Source organism: Herpailurus yagouaroundi, unplaced genomic scaffold, assembly GCF_014898765.1.
Source record: "Herpailurus yagouaroundi ecotype Mexico unplaced genomic scaffold, PumYag 139, whole genome shotgun sequence".
Taxonomy (NCBI): domain Eukaryota; kingdom Metazoa; phylum Chordata; class Mammalia; order Carnivora; family Felidae; genus Herpailurus; species Herpailurus yagouaroundi.
In genome coordinates, this window is record NW_024412394.1 from 47179975 (window position 1) to 47191176 (window position 11202).

At 37.8% G+C, this 11202-nt stretch overlaps 2 protein-coding genes across 6 annotated transcripts in view; one reads left to right on the top strand and one right to left on the bottom strand.

Annotated features, from left to right (window-relative positions):
* SLC35A1 (solute carrier family 35 member A1) overlaps positions 1–11202 on the top strand; it is a 33695-nt gene that overhangs the window by 11487 nt on the left and 11006 nt on the right. Inside the window, exon 2 of one of the 2 annotated variants that reach the window (XM_040474135.1) lies at positions 8519–8710. The exons of the other annotated variant lie outside the window; for it this stretch is intronic. Coding sequence (XP_040330069.1) covers positions 8640–8710 — 71 coding nt within the window. The 5' untranslated portion in view covers positions 8519–8639. The remainder of the gene's footprint in view (positions 1–8518; positions 8711–11202) is intronic. 2 annotated transcript variants of the gene reach the window in all.
* The window catches only part of RARS2 (arginyl-tRNA synthetase 2, mitochondrial), an 82966-nt gene continuing 82620 nt past the window's right edge, over positions 10857–11202 (bottom strand). For 2 of the 4 annotated variants that reach the window (XM_040474132.1, XM_040474125.1), the window contains one exon: positions 10858–11132. In XM_040474132.1, coding sequence (XP_040330066.1) covers positions 11067–11132 — 66 coding nt within the window. In that variant the 3' untranslated portion in view covers positions 10858–11066. Of the gene's footprint in view, positions 11133–11202 lie in introns of all 4 variants that reach the window. The other 2 variants (XM_040474130.1, XM_040474126.1) reach the window with 2 other exon arrangements.

Consider the following 11202-nt stretch of genomic DNA (forward strand, 5'->3'; position numbering starts at 1 on the left):
GGGGGGGTGGAGAGTATATGTATATATTCAGAATTGCCCTAGAGTTAATCCAGGCAGTGCTGCAGCCCTGGTCTGGAGAAGCTGTCCGCAGGGCCTGTCCAGTTCCAGTAGATACACAGTTATCTGGTGTGAAGGGGCATGATTTGGTGTAGTCTGGACCCACCTCCACTATGGGCCCCAGGACTCATCCCTCAGGCCCCACCTTGGTGGTGGTGGGGGGGGGGGGCGGGAAACGGTGATCCTGTAGTCTCTTCTCCACGGACCTGGACCTGGTGGACTCTGTTTGAGTCATTCTCATTGTGCTGTGGGTGCATATGGGGCATCCCTTCTTGGTCCGCCAACTTCCCTGACCCTGCGCTTGGCCAGGATTCAAAGTCCTGCTCCGTGCACTCCGGCACTGGGGAAGCACCTCTCAGTGCAGCCTGATATGTGGTCCTGGCTGGCTTTGTCTGTGCCACCACACTTCAGGTAGGACCGCCTTCTCCTACCATGGACTGCGCCGCCAAGCCCACAGGTTGGGGGGAAGGGTGGTGGCAGACTAAGGCAGACGCAGGCAGGCTTTGTCTTTTCCCACAGCACTCCAGGGAGGGGGCCGCTTTCTCCTGCTGCAGACTGTGCCACTGACCTCGCCCCTGAGCCCCAGGGTGGCGGATGCAGGCAGGCTTTGTTCTGTCCCACCACACTCCAGGGAGAGGGCTGCTTTCTCCCACTGTGGACAGCGCCCTCCACCTAGCCACTGAGCCTGGGGGTGGAGAACACAGGCAAGCTTTGTACTGTCACGCAGCCCTCCAGGGAGGGGACTGCTTTCTCCTACTGCGACTGCGTCCCTGGACTACCACCGAACCCAGGGCTGGCTCCCCTCCTTCCCAGGTGCACAAACAGGGAGCCAGCCCCAGTCTGAAGAAAGCCCTGCAGTTAGAGATGGGATCCCTCTCATTCCCAGTTCGGGGTCTTTTCTGCTGTCCAGATACGGTCCTACACTTTCCTAACTGCTTCCTCTTCCCTTTGTCTCTGCCGAAGAGGATCCCTACCGTCTGTGCCTACGCAGCATGTTTTATCTCCCCCAGTTTGCAATTACCCACCTATCTTTTCTCAAGTTGTCCCATTTTATTCCTGGTAGATTCAGTCTCTTTTCTTCCCAGACTCTGGGGTTCAAAGTCCTCTGGCTTCCGCACTTCTTTGAGAGACGCAGAAGTATGGATCCCCCTACTTCTCCACCACGTTGGCCCTTCTACAGTAACGCTCTTTGCTCAGAATATGTTTAGTCTTGGCTAATTGTTGAAGAAGTACATATCATTTTATAGTATGTAGAGATGGGGGCAGAGACTCAAGAAATTTCAGGAAATTTTTAGTGTCTTTTATAATTAAGGTTCACTTACAGAGAAATATATGACTGCCACATGCAACTAATGTTTCACTTCCTCCAAATATTTTAAACATATAGTCATACTCCTTCATTTATTCATTCATTTATCAAGTTATGTGCTCAACACTTTCAGATGTAAGAAGGATAGTCGCAAACTACAAAGGTATAGGTCTGTCCTCATGGAGCTTATAGTCTAGTAGAGAACCAGATATTAAGCAAATAACTAATACATTGGTGGAATGTAAATGAATGGGTGTAATGTAAATAGAGGATGCTGTAAATAAGTATAATAGAGGGTCTGCATTTGGGTAGGAAGGCTTTCTCTCTGAGAAAGTTACATTTAAAACTAGACCTGAAGATTGAGTAGAAGTTGTGTAGGAAAAGAGCTGAGGGAAGGCAGACATAACAGTGTGTTTGAAGTACCTGAGGCAGAAAAATTCTTGATTTTTAAGGAACAACAGCAGCAAATCACTATGTCTGGAGTGTTGTGAGAAGGGGAGTGGTGCTAAGATGAAGCCGGAGAGGTCTGCAGGATATCAAGACTAAGTCTATGGGCCTGTGAGGAATTTTAGATTTTATTGATGTGCATTAGGCAATAATTGAATGGTTTAAATCAGGGACCAACCAGTGGCGACCCATTTTGTTTTAAGAGTCACTGATCCTTGAGGAGAATGGATTTGAAGGGTGTAAGAGTTGGAAGTAAGGAAGTTTATTACAGGCCAGAGATAATGGCCTACTGTGACAACACAGGTTAAAGAGAAGTTAATGGATCTGAGTTATGTTCTATAAGGAATATCTATAGGACTTGGTGATGGGTTTTTGTACACAGGTGATTCTTTTTTTTACTTTTTTATGTTTATTTTTGAGAGAGGGAGAGAGAACATGAGTGGGGGAGGGGCAGAGAGCGAGGGAGAGAGTCTGAAGCAGGCTCTGTGCTGACAGCAGAGAGCCCGATGTGGGGTTTGAACTCATGAACCATGAGATTATGACATGAGCCAAAGTCGGATACTTAACTGAATGAGCCACCCAGGCACCCCCACGGTTGATTTTTATTCACATTAGTTCTTTGCAGTCACCATGGACACTGAATTAGTTAATACTGAACCAGTGATCCTAGAGGAAAAACTGTTAGGTTCCTGTGAGCCTCTGGTTACAATATTTTCATCAACTGATCAATATATAACCTTGTTTTATATGTGTTTCTGTTTTAAAGACACCTTACTTAATATATGTTGATTTGTTAGCATTGAACTCAACAGCCAATAGCACTGTAACTCATGCCTAAAGAAATCTTATCTAACATCTGTTTTCTCCTTTAAGGCACATTACAGCTGTCTTGGAATTGAACAATATGCTTGGAGGCCATTTTAAACAGCAAAATCACCACCAAAAAGCCCAAGCATGTGGAAAATGTGGCATTCAATAGACTACATTTGTTTACAGTAGAAGAACTGAAACAAGAAGGCAGAGCATTGTGTTTTTTTTGAGCTCAACTGGGAATGTGTGTATTAGGCAACTCAAAATTTTGGCAGCTCTGTATATGTCTGCCTATGATTGTAAAAGCGCTGAGAGTATTGATTTTGAGGTTACAAATACACTTTAGCAAATAGGTAGATTTGTACATACAGAACCCATGAATAATGAGGATCAGCTACAAGGTGAGGGAAGGGAGGTGTTAATCATATCTGTGTTTCTTAATATAAAAAGTTGGGTAGAGTTATTTTTTTCTGAGACAGGAAAAAAGCAGATTTGAGGGAAGGGGATATCAAGAATTTAATTTTGGGTAGGTATAATTAGTTTTTAGTGTCTGTGAGACATCCAAGTGAGCTATGGAGATAAGCAGTTGCACTGGTAAGTCTGGAACACAGAAAAGAGGTCTGGGCTAGAGAAGTAAACACGGACATCCTTATCACATGAAGTATTTAATCTCATGGGATTAGAAGAAATTGTCAGAAGAGAGCAATCTCATAAAACTATTTTCATTTTCAATGCCTGTTGACTCCATATACCTTAAAGATTACTTTTTTCTGGACAATATACAAGTAGAAACCACAGAACCTACATAAAGAACACACAATAATAGATGCAGTATGTTTAGACAAATGGAGGTCAGCTTGTTTAAAAAATAACAAGAGTCAGTCTAGTGTGAAGCAGTGTCCTAGAATTTTGTAAGAGTTAAATTAAGCAGAGTAGGGTAAGCATAACTTCAGTCAAGTGCCCGAATTAGACAAATTAGAATATTTAGGTTCTAGGATTTTGAGTAGAGGCTGTTGTAGCTCCAGGGATTCTGGTGAGCTTGGAAATCTGAAGTCGAGTCACTCGTCTCTTGAGTCAGAACTTTGAGACTTGAAAGGGGCCAATTAATATGATCTCTGTCTAATAAATTTGACCAGACCAAATGGATCAGCAAGGTTCCAGACTCATGTTTTAAATGAATGGCCAGTCTCTCAGGAGTTGAGGTGGTAGGGAGTTTCTCTACCTAGGGAATTCTATTTGGATAGAATTCATGTTGGCAATCCAGGTCAAATGGCGGAGACTCCATTCTCTTTGGATCTTTCTCTTCCTTTTTCCCTTCCTTGGTGTAGAAGTAGTGGGATTGCATCCCCTGAAACATGGGTATTATTAGTATGGAAAAAAAACCTTTGTAGGCTGGCTGGCTTGCTGAAACATTGGAAGACAATAGCTTAATTTTAATCTCAAATCTTTTCTTTGTCGTGTGTGTGTGTGTGTGTATACGTGTATATATACACACATGTACACATATACATGTGTATATATGCTTACACACATGTACACATATGTGTACGCACACATAGATGTGTACATTACCTATACATATATACACATACATGCTAATATATGTGTATGTGTATACACATACATGTACACATATGTATATGTGCACATATGTGCGCACACATGTATATGTGTACACATGTGTGCACACATGTGTACACATGTATATATGTACACACATATACATATACACACAAACACACACACACATATATATGCACAAATTCTAAATGAAATTCACTTGAAATTTTTATCTCTGATGTATTTAGGATATTTAACTTTTTCAAGGAAACATAGACTTGCTTTAGTGAGGAGTGTGATACATATTGGGGGCAACAAAAACCATGGGTTTCATTTACATCTCTTCAGAAAAAAAGTAAACACACATCTTTCAGGTTGTGGTTAGAGAACAGAAGGCAGAGAAATGCATACTTTGGTATGGTCTCCAAGAAAACTGAGCATTAAATGAGGAAAATACTGCTATAATATATAATGTTGTAAGTTAAAACTGCCTTAGAAAAATGAAAGAATGATGTTTCTTTTTGTCACCATTGTCAAAAATGAATTTTGAAAACCTAATGAGCAGGCATCTAACTTCTTTCCTTTAGAAAGCAACTAACTACACTCTGGAATACAATCTGTTAATCACTGTCAAAATGTGTTATGTGAAGTGCCAAACACCTTACAAGATTGCAGCAACTAAATTTGCTGCAGACATTCAGGATTGATGGTATTTAGAGTGGCAGGCTGCCAGAATGATCGTGTTAAGGAAACATTCTTTTCTGTCTCCCCTCAAACAGTGAGGGAAACATACAGGTACATACAGCTAATTTTCATTTCATTTGTGTACCTTTATTTTAGTTGTAGCTATTATTTCATCTTCTATTATGAGAAATCTTAGGCTAAGGGAAGATTTATTTGCCAAAGATACGTAGAAAGTGATTTGCAGTGATAGGATTAGAAGACATGTTCCCTGATCTTTAATTTTCAAATTATGAGTCTTTTAGAATAGTGAAATAATTGAGCAGTTTTTGATTAGCAAGGACAAAGATAAGAATGTAGTAGCATTGTTAGACATTTCAGTAGTCTTCAATTTTGTTTTTTGTTTTTCTCATTTTTTATTTCTAAATCTAACGTTTTACCAAGTATGCTTTTTTAAAAAAAAAGTTTACATATTTATTTTTGAGAGAGAGCGAGAGAGAGTGAGCGAGCGAGAGCACACAAGTGAGAGTGGGGTGGAAAGAGAATCCCAAGCAGGCTCCATGCTGTCAGCGCAGAGCCCAACATGGGGCTCAATCTCAAGAACTATGAGATCATGACCTGAGCCAAAATCAAGGGTCTGACACTTGACCGACTGAGCCACTGAAGTGCCCCTACCATGTATACTTTATAGTCTTTCTCTGTATGTGTTTGTGCGTTTTTTTTCTGAATTATGTGAGAGGAAGTTTTATACAAGGTGTCCCTTTGTTACCTAGATTCTTTAGTGCATATTGCTTGAAACAATGACATTCTGTTACCTAATCATAAAATATCAAAGTTGAGACATCAGTATTGACACAGTACTGTTATTTGACAAACCTTAGATAATTTTGCCGCTTGCCCACTAACGTCCTTTTTTAAAAGTTTACTTATTTTTGAGAGAGCGCAGTGGGGTAGGGGCAGAGAGAGGGAGGGAGAGAATCCCAAGCAGGCTCTGCACTGCCAGCACAGAGCCCAATGCAGGGCTAGAACCCATGAACTGTGAGATCATGACCTGAGCTATGTCATGACTGTCTGAGCCACCTGGCGACCCTAATGACTTTAATAGTAAAATAACATTTAACTGTACTATCTCTAGCTTCCTTTAATTTGGGACAGTTCCCCCATCTTTCTTTTTTTCATATCTTTGACATAGTTAAAGAGCATAGTCCCTTTATTTAACAGAATGTCCCTCAGTTTATGTTTAGTGAAGGTGTTCATATGATTAAATTTGTTTTTTGTTTTGGTCAGAAATATCACAGAAATGATGTCTTCTCAGGGCATTGTATCATGAGGCACGCAATATCTATTTGCTCCATCACTGGTAATTTAATTTTGATTGTTTAAGGTAGTTCCTGCTGGGTTTCTCCACATAGTTACCAATTTTCTCTTTGTAATATAAAGATCTTGTGGAGAGATATTTTGTGACGAAGTAAATACTGTTTCTTATAACACCTTCACTCACTAGTGTTATGGCCAAATGGTAATTTCTTAATTCCATAATTTCTTGTACATTTATTACTTAGCATTCTACTCTGAGAAGCTTTCCTTTTTTGTCTCTGTCTCTCTCACACACAACATAGATTCATGAATTCATTTTAGGGGTTAGGATCCATTAATATATATTTTGATGCTCAAATTGTCCCAGATTTGGGCAGTGGGATTTTCTTGAAGCTTCTCTGTCTCTCTCTTTCTTTCTCTCTTTCATATTTTTATCAATCTCTGAGCAACTTGTTTAGCATAGCAAGGTACCTGTCCTAACCTTAAATCATATGTTTCTTCAAGAAAACTTGTTCCTTTTTTTTTTTTTTTTTTAATTTTTTGAGAGTGGTATTTAGAAACCATAATCTACCCCATAATCTTCTGGGGTATCATTGCTTCTAGGCCCTTTCAGCAGAGGTAGGAAATACATGTATGTGTATACATACACACCTATCTGTTTCTGTATGTGTATGTATGTCTGTGTGTATAACCATAAGTTATATAATGTTTGATACCTATAATTACCATCTAAGATCACAGTTCATTTTAACCTTCCCTTATCATATTTGTTCCCTTTTCTAATGGTGATGAGTCTGGCTTCCATTTTCTTAAGATATTTACTTATTTGCTTTAGAGTACATAAATAGATTCAGAATTTCTAACAGACAGCTGTGAAAAAACCTAACTAAAGTTAAGTATTTGTATGTAGGTGTTTTACCTTTAGTTTTAGAGCATATAGTAAAAAGACTGTGTTTTTTAGAATATTTAGGTTAGTTCTCTTTTTCCTCTTCAGTGTAATTTTGTTATTCATTTAAAAAACTGACCCTTTTTTTGTTTGTAATCAATTTTAAGTTTTTCATCCTTGTTGATTTTGTTTATAATTTACAGTAATTTTTGGAATATGAAATTATACTTACTTTAATAAATTAGAACTGTAGAAAAAAAGGGAGTATCGGGAAGAAATAATAGATGGCTACTTTGATAAATGTTTAAAGTTTACATGGACTAATTGGTGAGTTTCAATTATATGTAATATGTGTGTATACATGCTATATACACTGTGTTCCACTGTACTTTTTTTTTTCCACTTAAATGTTTTATGTTAGAGTTTGTTCCATGTCAGTACATATAAATCTGTCTCATTCGTTTTAAGAGCTGAGTTGTGTTCCATTATATGGATATACTATATATTCTATTCTCTATGGATGGGCATTTGGTTTGTTAGCAGTCTAAACAAAGGTATAGTTAACTGTTTTCTTACTACACTGCTGTGCACATGTATGATTACAGTCAGATCACTTTTAAATCGAAAAGGAAATTACTAAATCCTATTTTTGGGGGAGGGGACAGGTGAGCAGTTTGATGTTGCAAAAGCTCTATATGTGATTAAGTTGGTTTTTAAGAATCTTTGAGTTATAAATTACCAATTTCTAAGTTACAGTCTGAAACATAAAACAGTATAGCGTTTAAAATATTTTGGTATTTCAAACTAGTTACTACTACAAGTCACAGGAAAATTACTGATTAGCTGTATTCTTTACTAAATGCTGTCACGGCGATTAAAACTGACAGTTTTGATTTAAACCTGTCATTTGTGGTATGAAGAAATGGAAGTGCAAACACTTTTGCATTGTCTTAGACCAGAGTCAACTTTGTATTGTTTGTTTTTCACCACAGTCTATAAAGACTCAATAAATCTAGCAGGATGTGTAAATATACATATATTTTGGGTGTTTTTAGTAATAAATGAAATACATTATATAAGACTGGAGAAAATTGTTTTACTTAAAATTATAATTTTAATTATTTTGTAGTGTTATCTAGAATAATGTAGCTGTCAAATACTTACAGATTATATAGCCCTATTCGGTTTCTCCTCTGGGGTTTACATTTTTGACTGCCTCTTTGTACCCATGTTGTAATGGGTTTAGGGTCATAGGGAGGATGTAAAAGTCATGTACCTTATGATAGGTATTTTTGTCCTCAAGTGACCTCATTATTGGTTTTTATATCTAGTTCTCAAAGTCTTTTATGTGAGTTAATCATATTTAACTTTGCAGATAATAAATTTATAAACAAGATTTAACTTTCTCTTAACTTTAAGCTCATAAGTAACTTGTGTTTCATTTTGCACAGTGCCTTGGTAATTAGCCAAGGATTTTATGCCTCCTAGTAGTTCTCATCAGATCAGGAACTGGAAGAATGAGGCCTACTTTTGACCAAACATAGGTCAAAAAGAATTGGTTTCAGCCGGTTGATGGGAAATTTTAGGGGGGGAGGAAGCAGCGGAATCTCTGCAATCAATGTGGAGCTTCAGAAATTTTTCAGGTAACAAAAGGTTGCACACAGATTCTATTCCAGTGATAAAAATCAAAAACTGTTTTAAATAAGAAATTTAATGGGAAAGATGATCTCTTAAAAAAAAATTGTATGTGTTTTATTATACATGCTTTTTTTCTTATTTAGCAATGTCATTTATAGAATGTAATACATTTGTTTTTAACAAAAGGTCCTTAATAAAGGATTTGATTTCTAAGAAAATAACAGGGCAGGAAAATGGAAGAAAAAATGGCCTTTTGTTTTTATGTGTTCCTTTTTATACTATATTCAAGGCTGTAATATATTTAGATTGAGTATTTTTGCTTAATAGTAAAATAATATAGGACTACTAGTGTTTTTTGGAAGATATATTGCAGTTATGTATTTTTTTTTAACTTTAGTGAGTAAAGTTAAATGCAAGCTTTAAGAGCTATAGTTTTTTTTTAAGAGCTATATTCTTAATACTGTTGTTAAATTAAACAGGACTTAATCTGATAAATATTCTTATGCCTCCTAAACCTCTTTATTCTTTCTGATATATATATTTTTTAACATTTAAAAAAATGTTTATTTTTGAGAGAGTGTGTGCATGTGGGAGAGGAGCAGAGAAAAAGGGAGACAGGGTCTGAAGCGGGCTCTGTGCTGACAGTTTGATGCAGGGCTCAAACTCACGAATCCTGAGATCATGGACTGAGCCACCCAGGAACCCTTGATGTTTCTATTATTGTAGAGCTTTTGTTTTCTTTTATAAGTTCTTTTAGCATTCTCTGCTATTTTTTATAACTAACTTTGAAATATCTTATTATAATTATATAATATTGCTATAATTGTAAGGCACTACAGTGAAATTTGAAGTTTCCAGTAGTTAGCATTCTGAAATAGCTTGGTTTCTCTAATATCTGTATTAGAGAAGGAACCAGAAAAATATACTAAAGCCTTCCTGGCAGTGAATAAATAGTAGCTCCTAAGCACCCAACACAAATGAGAGAGCCAGAAGAGCCAAAGACCTGAAGTCAGTCCGGACCCAGTGTACTTTATTGGTTTGTCACAATGAAGGAGTACTCAGATTGGCTGGTGATGTCACACAGGCCCTGCTTTTTTATTTTTTGAAAGAGAGAGAGAGGGTAGGGGGAGAGGGAGACAATCTTAAATAGGTTCCTTGTTTGCTTAGTGTGGAGCCTGACGCTGGGCATGATCTCACAACCATGAGATCTTGACCTGAGCCGAAATCAAGAGTTTGACACTTAACCGACTGAACCACCCAGGTGCCTCTCATAGGTCATTCTTTTTATGTGAAAGCTGAAAGTGTGATGGACAAGGTAACAAAGGACAAAAGTGCCAGGGAGAAAAGGGACCACAGCAACTTTGATTATTGGTGCAGGCATGGTGGTTATTAGAAATAGTAATTAGATACTTATGTAGTCCATATTCCAAATAGGGCATAGAGAGCCAGTGATAAAATGGCCACCTCTTTTCTGGATAGGCAATAATTCATCTGATACCATTGAAGGCTTAGGGTATCTCTAAGGGGTGGAAGTAAAATGGCATTGCCCATAGCAAGGGATTAGGGAAAGAACTAGCCACTATACTGGAGCTTGGGGAATCCAGCATAGATCGGTGGACATGGTGGTAGAATGTGGGAGATGGGGACAAATGGGTATTTCTCCGTGAGAACCACACTGAAGATATAGCAATATATGTCAGTATTTTGGAAGGCATTAAAAGTAAAAGTACAAAAGCAGTGTCCTGTATTTCATAGTCTGTAAGATTTATATCTTTGCTATTTTGTGCTTACTAGTGAGAAGTAGGACATTAAAGAAAATGTTGTTTTCTAATACATCATCTTGTTAAGATGGCTCTTTGAATTGTACTCCTGTGATTGCTTTTATTTTAATGTTTCTCTTTAATTTTGTTATTCAACTCTATAATTGAGGGAAAACATTCTGTGAAAAAAATAGGGTATAAGGTATTGAGAAAGTATATAGGACATCTTAGATTTGCATTAAAAAGTAATTTAAAGAAGAATGTCACATTAAAAAAAAGGGTGGGGGGCATCTGGGTGGCTCAGTTGGTGAAGTATCCAGCTTCTGCTCAGGTCATGATCTCATGGTTCATGGGTTCAAGCCCCACATTGGGCTCTCCTGACAGTTCAGAGTCTGGATCCTGCTTTGGATTCTGTGTCTCCCTCTCTCTCAAAAATAAACATTAAAAAAAAAAAAAAACAAAAAACTGTCAAATGTTTGAAGAGCCAATCTTCAGATACCTGGAGAACTCCACTATGTAGAATTTCTCAGTAGTGATCTTTTTGGTATTCTTTCTTCTGGATAGAGTTTGTAGTCTCCCATCAGGCTGTGTGCATTACTTTTCAGCAGATAGATTTACCATTGTGGTGTGGAGCATGTTGAATTTGGCAGCAGAGGAAGAACTGTAACTAAGAAGGGTGTCTTGTTTTTATGACCTAGGCCACATTTCCTGTCATACTTAAGCATTTTCTTGCACAG